Raw genomic sequence first — 21,777 nt, 5'->3', positions numbered from 1 at the left:
CTAGAGAGATACGTGTTCAGATAGATCGAAAGGGAGGGGGGGATATAAGTTGGCATTGGTGCGTCTATCTATCTCCCTTCCTCTGTCTTTTTTGTATTTTAGTTTTTGTTTGATTTGTTTGTTGTTTTGTTGTTGTTTTCGAGGCGCGTGCCATGTGTCATGCAACTTGCGACTTGCGACTTGCGACTATCTAACGCCTCTGCCTCATCAGCAACATTCAACAGTCGTACGTCGACGCCGTCTCCCTATTGACCCACGCATAAGCAGCAGCAGCAGCCACAGCAACAACAGCAACAACAACAACAACTGCAACAACAACAACAGCAACAATGTTCTCGACTAGCGATAACACGACATAGAAAGCCCACACGACACACACAATTGGCATATGGGCAGATATACATACACATTTACATACACACATTCGTCTAGCTAGTTGAACAATGCTGCGCACATGAATAGAAACACGCGTCAAGTGTGACCACATTGAGCAATCTGTAATTGCAATTTAATTTAACCCTTATCGCTGTCCACGAATTGTGCCACATAATTAGAGTCATATATTTAATATATTTACAATGCGTTATATAATTTCGAAAATGATTAGATATATATTTTATATTTAGGTGTTTACATCATCCATATTTAGCTTCTGGAGTAACACACGCTTTGAAATTGTGTGACACACGTTGGGCGCCAACTAGAAATGCAATATAATTGGGTATACAATACCTTTTCAAATATAATGTGCACATTCAGTTAATATTTCCGAAATATATTATTTTCACTGCTTCCCATTTAAAATTCTTAAGCAGAAAATTTTTCGGAAGACACGTTGAGCGAACCTTTTTAAAAAAAACCTTTTGAGCTAAAAAATTAATGTACTATATTTATCATAATCCATTATTGTTTTATCACATTTTATTTCATTTTTGATCAGCAAATGGTCCATTTTTATACTTAATATTGACCTTTTCATTATTATTTATATTTTAACTTAACAACAGTCTAGAAATTGATGTTAAATGATATTTAGATAAAACAAGTGGCATAATTTTATAAATGTTATTTTATTAACACCACTTATTATAACTCAACTCGAAATAAATCATCTTCATGTATCGTTTTTATCCTTTAAATAATGAAACTCCACAACATTTCTATTCAACGGTCTAGTATTGTATTGACACTTCTATATGATAGTGTACTTTTATACTCTGCCATGGCAAACTTCAATTAGTTTGCTAATGCGACAACAACAGCAACAAGATGAATAAATGAATGTTAGCAAATTTATGAATGTTTATTGCTCGTTGGGTGCGCTGCCAATTGAGGAAGAGGTGCAGCTTACAGCTCCCATTCAATTTGCGATCAGCTCATTCATGTCCATCTTTGGCTTTTCCTCAGTTACTCGTAGGAAACTGACAATCAGTCAGTCATCTACCAAAAATCACTTAATACTCGCCACTTGACGTTGTGGCCAGCAAAATGACGATTTGTAATACCCTGTAACCATATACTACAAATTATATAAACAATTTTCTTAAATCAAGATTTTTGTCTCAAAACTAAGCATTTTGGTCTAAAAAATGCGTCGAAAACATAAAATTCTTAAATTCAGAAACAGATCTTAGTTTTAAGAAAATTTTAAATAGGTTCTTATTTTATGAATAAATGTTCTTAAATTTAAAATTAAAAAATAACAAATTTAAAAATTAAATAGGTTCTTTAAAACATTTAAAATAGAACATTTTAAATAGGTTATTATTTTATGAATAAATGTTCTTAAATTAAGAATTAAAAAATAACAAATTTAAAAAAAAATTTTAATTTATAATTTTGGTTTTGTTTTTTTTTTTATTTTTTTTTTTTTTATATACATTTTATTCTTTCTTGGTAATTTTATAAATGCTATTTTAATTTCTTACGAGTGGTAGTAAAGCTGTAGTGTACTGTAGTCGAATAAAACTGACTTTTATCCTTTAAATGTCGGAAAGATTTGTCCAACACTTGAATACAGGGTACAGCCCAGTCGAGCACTCTTTTATTTTTTCTATATTAAGTTGACTAACGATTTCTAGTGGGTGTTGTGAGAGGGGCTGGGCCCAGAAAAAAATCTGAATGGCCATAAACCGAGAAATGAGGCACTTGCAGTTGAATTGTTCAGTTCAGTTCAGTTTAGTTTAGTTTAGTGTTCGGTATTGTTTATGGCCAAAATGCAGTCGAGAGGTTGCCGAGAGATATGGCGGTCTCTCTATTTATGGCCAAGTTGAAGGCGACGTCATTTAAAATGTATGTGAATAGACACGTTATTTTTGGCCAACTGGCGTAATGAGTTTTCATTTTCACTAGACACATTGATGTCTACAGGTGGCACCTACCTCCCCCTCTCTGTATATCTTTGCCATTCGGCAGCTACCTTAGGTTTCTAGCCAAATAAACAATTAGACGTAGTGTGTACAATATGTGAAACGCTTTTTTAAAAATAGTCCTCAACGTTTTGGCTTTGTTTTGGCCCGAAAACTTTCACAAATGAGGCAAAGTTCTATTTTTGGTATGTATCTGTAGCTGTATGTGTGGTTGTATCTGTATCTGTATCCGTATATGTTGTATCTATTGTACACATGTATCTGGCAGATAACGGCACGTAATTCCGCGCCGTCTGTTAGGAAAAACTTTGCCGACGTCAAAACTGGGCGCAATTTTGTCGATTTATTTTTAGGTCATGGCGTGCTGCTCCAATCCTATCCAATCCAATCGGTTTCTGGGTTATGTTATGGTTCAGTTCAGTTAGCCGGCCGGCCGGCCGGCCGGTCTGACTGACTGACTGCCTCCCGGTCATGGTCACCCTAATTCACACACTCACACTCCCAACTGCAATTTGCGGTTTACAACTCGTAAATAAATTACATTTTACTTGAGTTTTCCTACGCTGGCAGCGTTTCAATAATCTTTTTTTGTTCATTCTCTTTTGTTTATGTAGCATTTTGTTTATGTTTAGTTTTGTGCAATAATGCGGAATGCGTTCGCTGTTCTTGTTGTTGTTGTTGTTCCTTTTTGTTTTGATGTGCAACCTTGTCCTTAGCACATGAAAATTTTGTTTTGGCTTACTGTCCCCACAGCTCGCAGTGTGCGAAATAAAATATTTTTTTTCTTGATACATATTTTTGGCAACTGCCTGTCAATGAGCCCAGTGGCATGAAAATGGAAATGATTGCGGTATGTAGCATGGAAATTTGACAAGCTGTGGCAACTGAATGCATAAATAAAATGAAAAATGAGGCATTAACTAGAGAACAAAAATTTTTATTTTTGGTATTCATTTCCATTAAATCAGAAGAATAGTCAACTTTGATAACTTTCTTCACTAACCTGAAAGTGCTTTAAGTAGAATGCAATCTGTTCTTAAAATTTCAAGTTAATTCACGGACTTATTTTTCACCTTATTCATATTTCAAAATATGTTTTTTCAAATTAGACTCTATACCAAAATTTAAGTACCTGAAGTTTATAGAAACAAATTGCAATTTACTCCTGTGCATTGATATTTTAGACGTGATATATTATTTACCTAAGTTTAGTAATTCTTCAGTCAGAAATTTCTATTTCTTTAGATATTACACTTGAAATCTAACAGTGTGAAAATTCCTTGAATATAACACTCGATGTCCCTCAATCACAAGCTTTCCTTTACCCTCTTTTAGCACATTGTGTATTTCATGCAATGAAAACAAAACACGCCCCATTATTCTGGATATTGGCCTCCCTGACCCTGTCAAGTGCAAAACAAATGGAAATATCTTAACTTCCGGCTACGCTTTCCTTGACCCAGCCACCCTATTATGGATTTAGACATATACCAACAATAAGATCGAAATAAATCGGTCAGTATTTTCTCTCTTGCTCTGATAAAACTGTCCATAAATGGTCAAGTGAATCATTTGTTTAAATTTTTGGCCGCGGCTCCTGCGTTGTGTTTACGTAGATTGAAAAGTTAATGGGCCGCGTATGAGCGTTGATGACGTATTTTGGGAAATCATAACACTACACACAGACACCAGCACACACACACACACAGAGACACACACAGCGGCAGAGAGAATATCGACTGGGGTACCTGTTGTCTTATTTTTACCTCAAAGCCCCTCCAAATGAAAGAGAGCGTGCAGAAGCTGCTGCTCTGAGATCAACAAACAATACTCACCACAATTCACCACATGGCGCTCACATACACACACGCACTCGCACAGCGACAGGGCAAACAGGCCTGGCAAACTGTTGATTGGCTGCTCTGCGCGTGCGCCTCGAAAATGGCTGCAAGGCAGGGAGGCAACAAGCCAAACGATTGGCTGTGCTGGTGTGTATGAGTTCGTTTGTGTGCATGTGTGTGTGTATGCTGTGACGTCCAAGTTCCCCACGAAAACCAAGCGCGCGCGCTCTCTCTCTCTCGCTCTCTCTGTTTGTGTCTGTGCAGGCTTTCGGTTTTCGAAGTTGCCGCCGTTTTGGCTTTGGGGCGCGTGCCGTCCGCTGCCAAGTAGGGGCAATGTATCTCGTCTCTGCATGTGTGTGTGTGTGTGTGTGTGTGTGTTCTCTCTCTCGTTTTCGATTTGACTCTCGCTGTGTGCTGTGTTGTTGAGTTTCATTCATAAAAACCGAAAGAGGGCGCATCTCGTGCCTCAGTTGTGTTCGAACAAGCAAACGCGACGGTTTGAAAATTCAGAAGCAGCAACAGCTGAAAATTTATTTAAATATATTTGAAATTTCAACGGCAACAACAACTAACAACACACACACAAATACAACAACATATACACATACATATATGCGACAACAAAATTATTGTGCAAATCCAAAAAGTGTAGAAAGAAAATTTGTGAAATCAAGTTAACGGCATTAAACAAAAGCGAAAGAGAGTGAAAGGATATTTTGCAAAACTTACGAAAGCTGTACCGCTTTGACCCCTGACCCCTCATTGCAACTTTGATGAATGAAAAGCTGCTGTAAACTGTGACGTACACAAAAAGAAAAATATATAAGATAAAAGCATACACAAAATACTATTGCAAATCAAGCTACAACTTGGATTTATCACGTCTCTACCAAACTAAACAGAATGATGTTAACTTAGAATTTGTATCGATTTACAATTTGGAAGAAAAAAAAGAAAAGTTTGCGGTGTTCTGTGCTTTACGAGAGTGTAAAAGTGTGTGTAGAGCAGCAATCCACGAGGATTGCGCTAAGCTAAAGCAAACAAAAAACTACCTTTGAATTCTTCAGCACGTGCCATTGTGATCCAGGTGATTAATTAGTGTTATACATATTTATCAAATAATCTATGTGTTTGCTATATGGATTGAATATTTAAATAATGAGTGGTTCCACAGATACAAGTTATCTATAGATGTAGATGAACATAGATATATACAGATACATACATATTTATCTTCTGCTGCTGCGGAAATCATAAAACAAACTCTTGTCACATTTTTAATTTGTGCAAATAATTTTTGGAAATTTACTTGTCAAATCCATAAAAAAAGAAATTTATATTGAATTTAGTTCCTTGGTGATGTCATTGAATTTAAAGACATTTTTTCGGTCTATTTCAAATATTTTGTTTTATTTAAATGTTAGTTTTATATGAAACTAATTTTTTTGGTTCTTGGAATTCCAATCATATTCTATTGCTATTACGTTAAAAATATTACAGAATGTTAGCTAATTAGAAATGTATTTTTTGTCAATTTCTAAAAACTTTAAGCATTCAGCTAGTCAAGTAATTATATGACAAAATTTAAAAGTTACTCTTTATATAAAATACCTTGTTTTGGTTTTTAGTATATTTTTCTTACTTGGTTTTCAGAACAATTTAAGTGAAAGGAATGTAATTCATAAATATAAAATAGATTATTGCTGAATCAAATCTGATTTGTATTTTAATATCAATTTGTATGTTAATCATCAAAGTTGTTGGAGTTACAAAACTTAATCAAATTTCTTTCGCTTTTATTCACAAATTTTTTACAATTTATTTAATTATGTATTTATTAATTTACTTAATTTATTTCAAGACTTTTTTGTGCTTGAAGCAGAATATTCAAATTTGTTAAACAATTGAAAAAAAATAAGACGTTTACATAAAATTAATGTAATGATCTTAATAAGTGCCAAATAATATCTCTCTTTTGGAATATTTATAGCCAAAGATTAACGTTTTAATCTAGACAGCATTTCAGTTCACACTGCCCCTGAGCAGAACTCTTCCTGAATGCAACTATTGCAACAATTTTATTAGATGTCATCCAAGTGAATGATGCATAAATTCATTTAACGCATAATAAAAATCTCTGCACGTTATAAAAGCGCAATGTAAATCCCAAAAAGAAAACATTGACACACCTGACAGAGATGCAACTATGTATATACCACATATGTAAGTTGGTGTATCTGATACTATAATAGATACTAAATATACAGTATATATCGTGGCACATCAGCAAGCGCTGCAATTCTGTAATTAAATTATTGTCATTGCACTTTGCGGTTAATTTGAGAAAAGCGCGATCACAAATTTTTGCTTACAATTTAATGGCACATCTACTATATGTGACGATCCGGCACCGTCCGACAGTTCCGACAGACGCTGAAAGGCTGTGAGGAGGCGGGGAGGGAGGTATAACTAACCCAACCCCAAGCACAAGATGTTAAAAGGCAAAAAGTGTATAAAAACAACAACAAAAACAACGTAAATGTATAGGCAAAGTGTTTATAAAAAGAAAAACAATTAGCAAAATGATTTACACGCAGCCTCCCATGTCCAGCGACAACAACAACAACAACAACAACTGCAGCAGCAGCAACAACAACAAGAACACGCTTGATGGCTCCTCGAAAACAATTTTTCAATTTCCCAGTTTTCATTTTATCTTTTGTTTTTTTTTTTTGGGGCTTTTTATGTGTATTTAACCAAATAATTATGACATCAAAAACAAAATACCGACGGTTCGTCAAAGAGTCGTCGCTTAACACTCCGTCCAACCAAATGGCACTTTGACACCCAGCCAATGGAGCTGGCCACTGAATGTGGCAGCCAGAGGTTCCCATTGGGATTGGGATTGCGATTGGGTCGGGGGTTGAGGGTTGGGGGTTGGGGGTTGACTACGTTGCGGCTGCCAAGCCAAACAAAGGAAGACGACGCCTGCCCGCCCAACTAAGTGCCCACTAAAATGATTTTAAAACTTATAAAAATACTTGTTGCTTTTACCATATTTATACCCTGTAAAAGAGTTGAATGCAAAGGGTATGCATTGCATGTGAATTAAGTTGATAGAAGGATGTAGACAGAGAATCAGAAAAAAGTATATCTTATTATAAACAAAATAATTATTCTTTAAAGAAAGATTCTGTAATTAATAGAAATAAACATCGGTAGAAAAAATGCTATCTACCGAATTCTATTTCTGTTAATTAAAAAGCTGTCAAAACGAATTACAAAACAATGTGATTAACATTTCGAATTCTTTTTTGAAAATAATATAACATTGTTCAATTTAGTCGGATTTCTAATTCCATATCTTTAACAATGTAGCAAATTTTCATTGTCCGCATTCACTGACTGTTTGACTGACTCACTGATCATTGCACAGCCCAAACCATATGAGCTAGGAGGCTGAATTTTTTACACAACATAGCTGAGACAATTTTATCGTACATTAAGACAGCGTTTTGCGAAATTCGAATTGCAAGGGGGTCAAATTCGAGATGATATTATTATGAAATTAATAATAAATAAATAATTAAATAAACTACCCAATGCGTAAGCTTACAGGGTATCTGTGAGTTCGAGTTATTGCTGTTGCTGTTGCTGTAGTGCCTGCGGCTGTTTATTTTCATTAATTGTTCTCATGAGGAAAACACAAGAGCAACAACAGCAGCAACAACATCAGCATCAGCAACAGCAACAACAACAACAACAACAACAACATGGCATAGTTGTAGCTGTTGGCATGAAAAGTGTGACAAAGTGTTACGCATGCAAAGACGGCGTCGGCAAAAGATACATTTTCCATGTTGCAAGTTGCCTGCTGTTGTTGTTGTTGTTGTTGTGGTTGCTGTTGTTGTTGTTGTTGTTGCACTGCTTAACTTGTTGGCTGTTGGTCTGAGTTGTCCGGCTCGCTGCCCGCTGCGTGAATGATGGACTTTGTCTTTGTCTCCTCCTCTTGCAACTTCAACTGCCACACTCAACTCTGTGAGCTGTTTCTGTTGTTGTTGTTGTTGCTGTTGCTGTTGCCGTGTCGCATGCGAGTTGCATGTTTGTATCTATGTTGCCTGCCAGATACTTTTACTGCAACGTCTTTTGCATTTTGACTAATGACGCCGCCTCTCCAGCCGTTTCTCCAATTTCTTTTTCTGTTAATAACCAGCAACAACAAACAATAAGTATATTTATACTGTTGTTGCTGTTAATTGTTTGGTGTTGATGTATTTTTTTTTTTTATTTTGAGGTTTCTGCTCAAGGTTATTGGGCTACGAAGATATCAAATCTCAAAGGTCTTTATGCAAATCTGCTGCCAGACTGACTGCCTGACAGTCAGTCTCTCTGTCATTGCATAAGACATCATAAGACAACGGCAACAACAACAACAACAACAGCAATAAAAACAATAAAAGTAATATAAAACAACAAACGCTGTACATAAAATAATAGCCAAAGACAACAAATTGCATTTATTTTTGGAGCCGCTAAGTAGCCAAGTCGATAAGGTCGCAACTTAATCCTCAATAAGGTCTTCACATAAATATCTTAAAACAACAATAAACAACAAGAGTCGCAGCAACATCAACGGCAACAGCAACAACTACAACAGCAATGTATCTGAAGATGCATTGAATCTATAATACAGAGTGTGGGTCAAGCCCAAGATCGTCGTTTGGTCCACTTGCCAGTCTAAACAAATTGGCGCCCATCTATCGAAATGTTAACACTCGTAAGAGCCAGAATCCCAAATGAAACTACGGAACCAGTCAGATACTCACACACACAGACACACACACACACAGTCAAACAACAACAACAACAACCGGTTTGGCAAAACTTAATTAAAATAATATCAACATAACAATTTTTATTATTTTTTTTTTTTTTTTGCCTTTCTTTCTTCCTCATCGAGACGAAAGACTTGAAGCTGTGTGCCAATATTCATTCATGGCAAAATCTAAACTCGACTCTTGACTCGATATATGTGTCTAAAACTGTGACTGAGACCGAAACTGAGACTGAGACTGAGACTGAGACTGAGACTAAAACTGAAGCTAAATCTACTACAACTATACCAAAATGCTATGCAAAATTATGCAGAGTGAAAGAAACAGGCAACAGACACACAAGATTTACTATACTATACATATAACTCTATATGTGTTTTATACAGTACGCACTCACTAAAGAGAACTTTTGCGGAAGTTAAGAACAAACAAACAAACAGTTGCAAATATTCTCAGAGTAAAAAAGTAACTGATAAAGTTTAACTATCGATAGTTCAATATTTCAATATATGATTTCAAAACCAAATATAGTATAACAAAAAATCAATGATTTTTCTGAATTTAAACTTCTGCGGTAAACTTCTTCTGAGTAAAGAACATAAAAAAAAACAGTTGCAAATGCTTAAAGAAACTTTATTATTAGATTATTATATTTACTATAATATCAATGTAACTAATAGATTTGATCAGAATATAAAAGATTAAAGATTTTGTGTATCGATAGTTGAATATTTCAAAGTATGATTTGTATTTGAATTTGATCTATATAGGGGCTATCAGCATGATATATTCAATATCGCTGCGGACGGCATTCCACGCTAGTGACGAAATTTCAAATATATTAAACAACACTTTATTTTCTGGGTTATCTTCCGTAAAGTCAATTCCTTAAGGAAATGAATTGAGAGTTATTCGCCGCTGCCCTTAGCCAGTGATCACTGTACTAGGCCAACTTAAAATGTAAATGTCTGCTGCACGAAAAACCACAACAACAACCACAACAACAACAACATTGAACGCTCACAGCTTCGCTTATATTTTTTTTCCTGTGTTTTTTTTTTAAGGGAGTGTCAATTGTTAGCCAAGTTATTAAGCGCACAAGAAGACGAGGAAGAAGAAGAAGAAGAAGCTGGCCAAGATTCGAGCTGAGATTGAGAGGCAGCAGGCCGGACCCGTTCCGTTCCGTTCCGTTCGGTTCAGTTGAGATCAGCTCAGCTCAGCACAGATTCATTGACTTTGGAGCAGCGTGAAGCACAAACTGAGTGCCGATGTGAATGATTCATGTGGCACTCATATACCTATACGTATTCAGATACAAATCTTTGATCGACTGTAAAATTATTGACTGCGTCGCATAATTTTATGAATGAATGAAAGCAACAAAAGGCACAAAACTGTTGTATTTTTTTCGTATCTCTCTTTTTTTTTTTGAGCACAGCACGCGCTGTCCATTGTAGCTATAGAGGCTGTGTGTATCTGTGAGATACAAACGTATCTGTGGCTGTATGTAATTTTCATGCTGCGCCGAATGCGCTGCTTGTCGTCTCGTCTCAAGTGCACTTTGCCACGGAAATTATGCGTGAAATCAAATGTAAATAAAAAAGCAAAAGTGCCAAAGCAGGCAACACGGCGGTAGATGGAGGCGGAGGAGGTGAAGGCAGCGGCAACTTGGGGCACGGTAGTTATTTTGGCGCATAGCTGGCTGTCAACACGAGTGCACTTGTAATGCAAATCAACGCGGTCAAGTCGAACCGCGCCACGCAAGAGACGCACTCCACGAAGATGACGCCACAGCAACAGCAACAACATCAACGAGAGTCGCCACAAGCTGTGGCTGCTGTTGTTGCTTGTTGACTGAAGTCAAATCAAAGCCGTTTGCCAAATTATAAGCCAAGTTTATGGCATATGAGCGGTCTTTAATTGCGCTTGCGCAACACATTTCTCGACCATTGCGTAAGGTCAACGCTTGACCCAACCGCAAAGCGCATGACCCACTTGCCACTTGCCACTTGCGACTTGCCACTGGCCACTTGTTGAAGGTGGACCATGCTGTGGGAAAGCAACTTGTTCTACTTCTCACAAGTCTCTCACACTCTCTTGTTTAAGTGCTTAATCGATTTTAATTTAATTGCTCAACTCGTGGGCTGTGACATCTGTTGCTAAAAAGGAAAACGTCCACAAATTTGTGGCAAATTAAATTGTTTGTGGCTCATAAATTGTTCTTATGCAATTGAACCGCTGTCATGGCAAATCAATAAAAACATATATATATATGTACATATGTTGAGCGTTCGATCTTTTATAGATCCACCCGATTCAAAGTGTTGCACCACCCGCGGTGCAACTTTATTTTCATAACAAATTCAAGCAGGTGAGAAACCCAAATTAAAACTGTTCAATTTATGTCTCCAATTAAACTGAAGCTGTGCAAATTACGCTTAATGGTTAAACAGTAGTTCCAATGTTTAATTTGTTGCGATCTCTTAAAAGATATCTCTCATCTATAAATTTATGCAATTTATTACGAGTCTTTTTTAGCTGAATTAATACAAATTGCAATAAAATAATATATATTAACATGTATGTAGATAAAAAAGTCACTTTGACTGGAAAATTGGATAATAGATAGTGTAGAATCGAAAAAAATATCAAATATTCCAGATGATAAAAATTTAAATGCAGAATCATGATCAAAATGATATTCCGCTTGAAAATCGGTCAAGTTTTGAAAAAGTTATGAGCGATCAAAGTTTTTGAAAAAAATGTCAAGGGGTATGTATGGAAAATTAGATGATAGATGGCTTAGAATCGAAAAAATATCAAATATTCTAGATGATAAAAATTTGAATGCAGAATAAATTAAGAGGCCAAACCATGATCAAAATGACATTCCGCTTGAAAATCGGTTTAGTTTTGATAAAGTTATGACAGTTTGAAGTTGGTCAGACTTTGGATTTAGCCACTTCACAAGTCAAAATTTTTGTTCAATTTGACATGATTTTTTACAAAAAAATGAAAGGTCTCAGAATCAAGTTTAAAGTGTTGTTTTATACTAATAACGATATAAGGACTTGATTAAAAGTGAAAACTTGAGATTTAAAATTTTGAATTTTCGAAATTTCAAAGGGGGGACCCTTAACATCGAAATCAATATCTGGTAGAATCTAGAGGAAAATATTTTTTTTTAAGAATTTAATAAAATTTAAATGCAGAATGATTTAAAATGCCAAATCATGATCAAAATGACATTCCGCTTGAAAATCGGTTCAGTTTTGATCAATTTATGAGAGTTTGAAGTTGGTCACACTGTGGACTTAGCCACTTTACAAGTCAAAATTTTTGTTTAATTTGACATGATTTTTTACAAAAAAATGAAAGGTCTCAGAATCAAGTTTAAAGTGTTTATTTATACTAATAACGATATAAGGACTTAATTAAAAGTGAAAACTTGAGATTTAAAATTTTGAATTTTCGAAATTTCAAAGGGGGGACCCTTAGCATTGAAATTGAATCTTGGTCGAAAATAATCAAATTTTCCAAATGAACAAAAATTGAATACAGAATGAATTTAGAGGCCAAATCATGTTCAAAATGACATTCCACTTGAAAATCGGTTTAGTTTTGATCAAGTTATGACAGTTGGAAGTTGGACAACTCTTTGACTGTACCGGTTTCGGTATTCGGTTCTGGACAGAGAATTTATTTCGGTTACGGTCTAAGTTCAATTGTTATTAAACTATTATATTATATTCAAATAAAACATTTGTAAACTTAAATCATATCAATAATTTCCCTCTCTCTCTCTCTCGCTATTTATTTTTATTAGGCGGCGTAGCCCCTGGAACCCCATCCGCGGCCATGATCATGGAAGGGCTTGAAACCCTGGTGGCGCCAACGCATCACGCATTCCTGCTGACCGAAACGGCCGCTGCGGCCCATTTCAATGTGCTGAGCTTTGACACGTGCCTCTTCAAGACGAGCACGGCGCAGAGCAGCAGTCCGTCGGCCGCCAGTTATTTGAGCTCAGCGCAGTTTGGCGGTGGCGCCGCCGCCGGCAGCAGCTCCAGTGTTGCTGCCACGAGCAACGGTCAGACGTTGTTGCACTATACAACAGCTGCAACAGCGGCCAGTCACAGTCACAGCCACAACAATCACAACAATAACAATAACAATAACTCGGTGCTACGTGCGCGCAATCAAACAGCCACGCCCACACAAGGCGGTAGCCCTGGTAACGTGGCAGCGCAGCCAAATTCGGGCAGCGCAGCAGCCGCTAGCAGCGGTCGCAGTTCAGCTTCACATCTCAGCCTGCTGAACACTAGCCAACAAAGTCCCGTTACGGCCACCGAGCACGGTGTGACCGTGGAATCCAAACAGCTGATCGAGGCACTGCCCGGCGATCTCAACACGCCGGTGACCACGTCCAGCGATATACCCTCATTCTTTGGCCCATCCACAGTGGTCGAACCACCACCAATTACCGGTAAGTAAACACAAGATACAAAAATGAGAAGATGGAAAAGATTGATAAATAGATTGAGGCTCAATTATGTACTCGATATAAATGACGATCTACGAGTAGTTGGCAATTTGCCAAAAATAACGGAAAGAGCTCAATGAGTCAAGTGAGTCTGGGAGCCTTCTAAATAATGGAAACCAATATAACTTTGCTCTGATCACAGTTCCCATAAGTTCCTTCTTAAATGCTCCTTGACATAGTTGGTATAACCCTTTTTTGGTAAGTGTATCGTTCGCCATACTACGATATATGCAAACTTATGGTTTTGGGTTTTCTTTATCTGAGCACTGCTAATGGATGCAGCTGCCACATGCTGCAGTTGCAAGTTGCAGTCTCCAAAGACTGCAACTAATCCGTTGTCAGGCTTAAGTCGCAACATAAATCAGCCTCAACTGCAGCCTGGCAAACAGAAAGCTGCTGTCTTTGGAGTAACTCTCTCTCTCTCTCTCTCTCTCTCTCTCTCTCTCTTCCTCTATATCTTTCTTAGTTTATCTGTCTCGCTTTTTTACTCGCAATTTGCAGAAAACAAGTTCAAAATCAAAAACAAACATTCCACAAAAATTCAAGTACCAATTTTTATTGAAATCTTTTTGTGATTTCTTTTTTTTTTTTTGTTTATTAATTATGAACGATGTTAAGAGTCACCGAAGAGCTTGACATATATTATTGTTATTTATAAATTGACACTCAACTGAGATATAGCTCTATGTAGACTTATTACAAATTCTTTTTGAGGCTTTTAATTAATTGCAAATAAATTCAATTGCATGAGATATGCCAAATGAAGGGAAGAGAGAATCTCTCTCATTTTCTCTCTCGCTTTCTTCTTATTCTAAGACTGCACAATAAAACAAGAAGCACTTAATTAATCAAGAAACAACAACAATAATAATACATAATAGCAACAATAACAAGAACAATGAAGTGTTGTCGCGGCACATGTATTAAACATTTCCGTTCAGTGTCAATGTTTCGAGCGCAATTTACTCGGCTCGAGATACAACAAGAGCCAGAGTCAGAGCCAGACGATATCAACGATATAATACTTACTATATTCTACATATATGTATATATGTATATATACGTCTCGACTTTTGTATATGCACAAAAGAACAGCACATTTCTAATTGAATTAAGGCATAGCAAATAAAGTATACTAGATTTTCCCGAGCGCGTATCAAAAACAATTGAGTTTAATTGCTCGCGTCATATTTTTGCAGATCCAACTATGAATGTAACATCAATCCAAATTTATCACAGATTTTGTCAGCAAACTTCACATGAATTAAAAGTCAAAGCAGCTCAGCTATAGTTTGTATTTAATAAAATTTATTTTTTAAAATGTGATTAGATAGATTAGTAATCTATTTATATATATATATATTTCAAGCAACAATACTTTAGTTGATGCTATAACTTTCAGAATGCGCATTCATTTAGAAATTCTAGAACATCTAAGCAAATTCTAAGTCTCATCTTTTAAAGTGCGATTAAAAAGTCAAACATGTTATATCTTTTAATAAATAAATTATAGCAGCTATGCTTTGACATTAACTAAATAGACAGATGAAATTTCATAAGTATGTGACATTCTAATTTTTTATTTTTCTAAGCTACCCTTTTTCGTGCCTTAGTTGACCAATTGAAAATGCATAAAATCAGCCATTATATAGACATGCGTATATACTTAAGTAAAAGTAGATGTAGATACATTTAGTAGCCTGAAATATCTAAAAATTGGACGCGTCGCGCCAAAAAATGTCACTCATAAATTTGGCGCAGTCGCCTGACAAGCGTCGCAGCCCACGCAAAAAAGTCCCCAAGAAAAATCGTCAGCTAAAGATTTTTCAGCAACGAAAAAAAAAAGCACAACAAAAAACAACGAAATAATAAATAAATAACAAATAGAAAGAAAGGAAGAAAAAAATAGAAAAAAAAACTGAGCACAAAACATTAAAACAATTTGCATGAGGACAGCGCGTTTTTCTTTTCTAGTTGACTGCGGGACAATGATAAAGCAGCTTTTAATCGCTAAACTTGGCAGCCGTCATTGGGCATAACTTACTCGCATGTCCAACCGAATGAGTTATACATGCAACTGCCAAGTGGCAAGTGCCACATGGCTAGTGGATATTGGGCAGGGCTGTCCAAATTTCTATTGTCTGCAATTGTCTCCAAAAAAGAAATTGGCCAAAAATGCGTTTGTCTTCAAGGCATTAATTATGCCTCAAATAATATATTAGACATATGAGTCAGACTCCGCTTTGCCCTCTCTCTCTCTCTCTCTCTCTCTCTATAAATTCTGCTGAATTCAGTTGCATGGGGCACCAACTTGTCTGCCCCGCTTCCTTTGCCCCCGTCGAGATTGATGTCGCAGCACATTAGGCGCAATGCAACTCAATCAATAGCCAAGCGAACTGCGACTCTGGCATTAATGACTACCACAACGATCATCATCACTATCAGCATCATCAGCATGATGATAATGATGTTCCGCAAGCCGCAAAAAAAGTGTCCAGAGTCAAAGTCAGCTGCCCAAAGGGCTTGTACATCCCAAGCCAGAGCGGTAGCCGCGTAATTAGTCTTCTGTCCGACACTTTAGCTGACCTAGAGATGATCTCGTGACAGCACGTGACACGACAAACACGCAGATGCAAATATAAGCCTATTGATCCAAATAAGAGTTGAATTTATTTAGAGCATAAATATAGAAGTTGAGTTTTTTAACATTCCATTGATAAAGAGTAAATTCCACTTTCCTTTTATCTCAAATGGTAACGTTACTTTACTTTTCTTTATGGTTCGGAATTTTTTCGCGTGATTTATTTGACATATATGTCCTCCATGGTCACTTGAACTCTTCACTGCAATTTATTTACCATAGAGAATTTCTCTATTTCTTTTCTTCAATAAAGTCTACCAAGAAGACTTTTAAACTTATGAAATTCACTTGATCTGTCACTAGAAATGTCACCTCCATAGTCACATTTTTACTCTCTCTGTCGCACTCTTAATTACATTTATTGCAAATCGTGAATGTCGTGTGTGAATTGATATTGATTCATGTGAGTGGTGGATGCCACCACAAGTTGCAACAAGCAGCAACAACGATGAGCGATGATGCGACCTCCCGTGTTGTTCGATTTCCGCGAAACCAAAGCGCGCCCAGCTGCAGCAGCAACATCGGCAACATCGGCAACTGCGGCAGCAACGGCCCATATAACACTTACTTCCAAAAGCCAGGGCCATTCAAGGGAACTGTGATTGATATCGTCGGGCATTCTGATGGGTTGAAAAATAAAAAAAAAAGTAGAAAAACAGGAGAAGAACTGAAGGAAAAGGAAAGAGGCAGCAGCTTTTGATTGAATATCAAGTTTTAAGCTTAGCTAAGAGATAATTTCATTCATAGACTAAAGTTGAGAACTGCATTTGTTCTTTTCACATTTTGCAGGCTGCATTGAATCGGAGGATCTGTCGCTGGAGCCTCAGGTTGTGTCCGTGGCGAGTCCTGTCTTGTCCTCGTGCAGCCCATTGAAGGAGGAACGCAGCACGCCGCCAGCATTGTCCATTGTCAAGGAAGAATCAAGTAATAATAGTTGTAACATGTATCCACTACACAACAACAACAACAACAGCCACCTTCACACCACATCAACAACAACAACAACATCAACAACAACTGCAACCACAACAGCCACAGCAACCGCCACAAAACAAACAAACAGCGATAGCAGTAACACTGAAAGTGTTGGCTCGCCTGCTGCAACAGTAACAACTGCTGCTGGCAATAGCAACACACACTCACAACAACAGCAACAACAACAGTTGCATCACAACAACAGCCATTGTCAACACAGTCACCAACAACAACAACAGCAGCAGCAGCAGCAGCAACACATGAGCTCACCGCAACACCAACAACAATACCAACTACAACAACAACAACACCAAATACTACACCAACAGCAACAACAACAACAGCAGCAACAATTGCCACACCATCATCATCATCATCATCACCATCATCACAGTCACCACCAACATCAACACCAACAGCAACAGCTGCAACACCAACAGCAGCAGCAACACCAACAACAACAACAGCAGCAACAACAACAACAACCACCACACCACCAGCAACACTATCAACAACATGCACTACAACAACAACAACAACTGCCTGGCAAAATCTCATATCGAGGCATTTTTACCACAACAGGCAACAACAACAACAGCGCAATGAGCGCCGCCCAACAACTGCAACAGCAACAACAACAGCAGCAACAACAATTGGCATCCCCACAGCTGAGTGTGCTGCCAGGACAGATGTCGCCACCGTCAAACAGTCTGGGCAATAGCTGGGGTCTTCCCAGTCCGGACAAGTCGCTCTTCCAGCCACCGATGTTCAGTCTGCCCGCCCACTACGCCGTGCAACAGCAGCAGCAGCAACAGCAACAGCAGCAACAACAGCAGCAGCAGCAGCAACAACAACAGCAGCAATCAGCTGGTGCCACAACCTCGCCCTACGACGATGGACGTGTCGCCGTTGCTGCCGCCGCTCAACATGCCGAGCTCTTGGGTCTGAGCATGGATTGCACGCCATTGCTGCTGAAGCAGGCAACTCCCAGCTACACAGGAGCAACCGTATCGACAGCCGGATTCGCCAGTCTCGCGGATTTGCAGAGCAGCCACGAGCAATTGCAACAGCAGCAGCAACAATACGCCGTACGCTCTCAGCTATCCGCCGTGGCCACTCCCAAATATCAGTGGCTGGATACACCCGCCGATTATGCAGCCGCTGCGGCAGTTGTGCAACAGCAGCAGCAACAGCAACAACAACAGCAACAGCAGCAACAGCAGACATTGGTGCTGCCAGGACCAACATCGTCAGCCAGCTCGAGCAATGCTGCTCTCGGCGTGCTCATACCGAAACAGGAAAGCTATCCGGATATGCAGCCCAATTCAAATGGCACCGGTTACTCGAGTGCATCGGCAGCTGCTGCTGCTGCGGCGGCTGCTGCTGCCGTGCAACTGGCGGAATACAGTCCGTCCACGAGCAAGGGACATGAGATACTGTCGCAGGTATATCAACAGAGCACTGTGCCCCTCAAGCTGGTGCCCGTGAAGCCACGCAAATATCCGAATCGTCCCAGTAAGACGCCAGTTCACGAGCGTCCCTATGCCTGTCCCGTGGAGAACTGCGATAGGCGTTTCTCTCGCTCCGATGAGCTGACCCGCCACATACGCATCCATACCGGTCAGAAGCCATTCCAGTGTCGCATCTGCATGCGCAGCTTCAGCCGCAGCGATCACCTGACCACCCACATTCGCACCCACACCGGCGAGAAGCCCTTCAGCTGTGACATTTGTGGACGCAAATTCGCCCGCTCCGATGAGAAGAAGCGTCATGCCAAGGTTCATCTCAAGCAGCGCATCAAGAAGGAGTCCAAGCTCAGTCGCGAACAGCATCAGCAACAGCAGCAACAGCAACAGCAGCAACAAGCAGCCGCCGCCGCCGCCGCCGCACAGCAGCAACAGCTGCAGCAACAGCAACAGCAGCAACATCATCAACAGTATCAACATCATCATCTGTTGCATGCCGCCGATTTGGCCATCGTGACAAGCAGTGCGACCAGCATGTAGACCGCAGAGAACTCATCGTCCTCGATTGATTCCAACAAAGGGCAGCGCCTGCCGGAGCAACCATCCGCATTCGAATTGGGCCTAGAACTAGACCTCGACATCGACATCGATGAGAGCCCGCTGCCCTTTGAGCTCACTTTGACCTCAGACTATGGCACACTCTCACCATTGAGCAGCCCCCTGCAGTACAACTATGTGCTGGTCAGCCAGGAGTCTAGCGAGCTGCTGCTGTGCAGCCAGGATTCGCTCAGTCAGGGCCTTTAAAATGTGCAACAAATACAATAAGCAGCTGCCCCTATTTCCTCTCTCTCTCTCTCTCTCTCCTATACTATTTTTCAATCTAAGCAGGAATCAATCGTTGATGCTGAATCTAAAAAAGATACACACACACACACACACCACAATTAACACTAGGCAACAACATTTGTTCAGCCCAAAGAGTTAATATATATTATATTTTCAAATTAGTTAGATGTTTGATATACCAAAATTCACTTGTTCCATATGAATTTTAAATTTGAAATTTGGTTTAAACTGTGTACACACATTTTAAGCTATCTAACTACAGTTGAAAACTATGTATATTGACTCTTTTGACTGACAATAAGATTATAATTTTGTTACCTAGTGTAATTAACTAAATAGTTACCAAGTTGTAGCTGCAATTTTGGGTTGTGCCAGCAACAAAATCTACGCAAGACATTAATCTAAAAAAAACAAAAAATTATTATATATTAAACTGAAGCATCAGCAAGTTCGAAGAGCCGCACTTAAAATAATAGTTACTAACCGATCAAAGTCTAACAAGAACATAAACAAAAAAACAAAAAAAAAAAAGAGTAAAACCTAAAAAGAAATATTAATAATATTTAAAAATATTTAACTTATGTCTCTAATACTGTGATCTCATGTGTAATAATTATTAATTTTAATTTCTTATAACTAAAAATACAAGCGTTAAATTTAAAAACAATTATACAATTTTCAACTTTGCATAGCTAATGTTCTAAAAAAAAAAAAAAACAAAATGATTCTAACACAAGCCAACTAATTTATTGCAGTTAAGCATTTTAAAGTCTATTATTAACTTATTTAGCATCTTAGTGTTTTGGTTTTAACACACACACACACACATTGAAAAAAAAGAGCAGTAAGATAAGTTAATTAAAAAATAATACAATTTAGCATATCATTTTGTATAAGCCTAAGTAATTAAAGCAGCCATTCATTAAGTATTTAAGACCTTAAGTTTGAGTGTGTGTTAAGAAAATGATGAAATTGTGCAACATATGATTAGAATTTTAATTATTAAATTAATTCTTATGTGAATTTCGTGTTGAAAATGCCCCTTGTACTTCCTTAAATGATTCGAAATCAAATGGCAAAGAAATCTAAATCTAATTTACAATTTTCATTACGTTTTTGTATGTCAAAAATAAAAATACAATTAAAATATATATATATTTTATCTAGTTTTTAGTTTAAATTTGCTTTAATTCTAAGTTGAAAAATTTTTATAATTAGCTTATTTTATTTTTGAAAATATATAACATTTTTAAAAACAAAACAAAATTCACAAAAAATATTCTCTTTGTTTTTTCTTTCATTTTTTTTTGTATAAATTTTTCCTTTTCAGTTTCAACAGCTTTCTCGGTTTGAACCGTGTCAAGATTTTAGCCTTAAGAATCTAACGAATAAAATAGAGTATACAGATATTTACATAGTAATGTTAGAAACTACAAGGAACTCTAGTGCCACTTAAGCAACGATAGCTGAATTAACGAACGAAACGAATGGTTTGAGCCTCTTAATTATGAATAGGTGCAAAATTTGCCCAAACTATTGGTAAGCATTTTGCATAGCCGCTGGAATGAGACACAAAATAGTTTTAGGAACTTTAGAATCGTATAAGCACAACTTATAAAAAAAAGTATATACTGTAAGGAATTGGTATTTCTTGGCGTGCATATTCAATAAAAAAAATTAAATAGTTTGTTGTCTTCAATGTACAAACTGTTGTTAAACAAAAACAGGTCGCAACGAGCCTTTGAAACTTAAAGAAAAACTAAAGAAAATACCATTTAAATGTGTGAAACTTATGTGCCATCAGGAAAAACACAAAAAAAATTTAAGATAAGATAAAGCATTTTTAATACAATCTGAAAAAAATCAAAAATGTTGGACACACTACAAATAAAAATATTTTAAAAAAGTAAAATAAAAAAAAATTAAAGTTGAAATTTAAAACGTTGTGATTTATATTGTTTATTCAATGCATGGTTCAATATATAAAAAAAATAAACATTTAATTCTTGTGTATTAAATAAAAAAGTGCTAACTAAATAAAATTATATATATATGTATGTTTTTAAGAATATATACTAAAATATTATTTATTAATGTTGCTTATGGACAGTTTTTCTTCCATACACAAAAAAATATATATAATTATATATTAATTCAGTATGACATCATTTGGATAAATGTATTTATTGATGCATTATTAGCTAGCTACAAATTGTTTATAGCTAAAAAAAAAAATATATGAATGAATAGTTTTAAAAATGCTC

At 37.2% G+C, this 21,777-nt stretch overlaps 1 protein-coding gene across 2 annotated transcripts in view; it reads left to right on the top strand.

Annotated features, from left to right (window-relative positions):
• Nucleotides 1-20,031, top strand: part of LOC117791679 (probable serine/threonine-protein kinase yakA) — a 49,072-nt gene extending 29,041 nt beyond the window's left edge. Inside the window, exons 1-3 of one of the 2 annotated variants that reach the window (XM_034631494.1) lie at nt 4,826-5,297; nt 12,872-13,528; nt 17,016-20,031. In XM_034631494.1, the coding sequence (XP_034487385.1) occupies nt 12,904-13,528; nt 17,016-19,207 (2,817 nt within the window). In that variant the 5' untranslated portion in view covers nt 4,826-5,297; nt 12,872-12,903 and the 3' untranslated portion in view covers nt 19,208-20,031. Of the gene's footprint in view, nt 1-4,825; nt 5,298-12,871; nt 13,529-17,015 lie in introns of those variants that run through there. The other variant, XM_034631493.1, reaches the window with a different exon arrangement.
• Nucleotides 20,032-21,777: the final 1,746 nt, after the last annotated feature.

Source organism: Drosophila innubila (assembly GCF_004354385.1).
Source record: "Drosophila innubila isolate TH190305 chromosome 3R unlocalized genomic scaffold, UK_Dinn_1.0 2_E_3R, whole genome shotgun sequence".
Classification (NCBI taxonomy): Eukaryota; Metazoa; Arthropoda; class Insecta; order Diptera; family Drosophilidae; genus Drosophila; species Drosophila innubila.
Note: the sequence above shows the minus strand (reverse complement) of the source record. Positions and strands in the feature narration are given on the sequence as shown.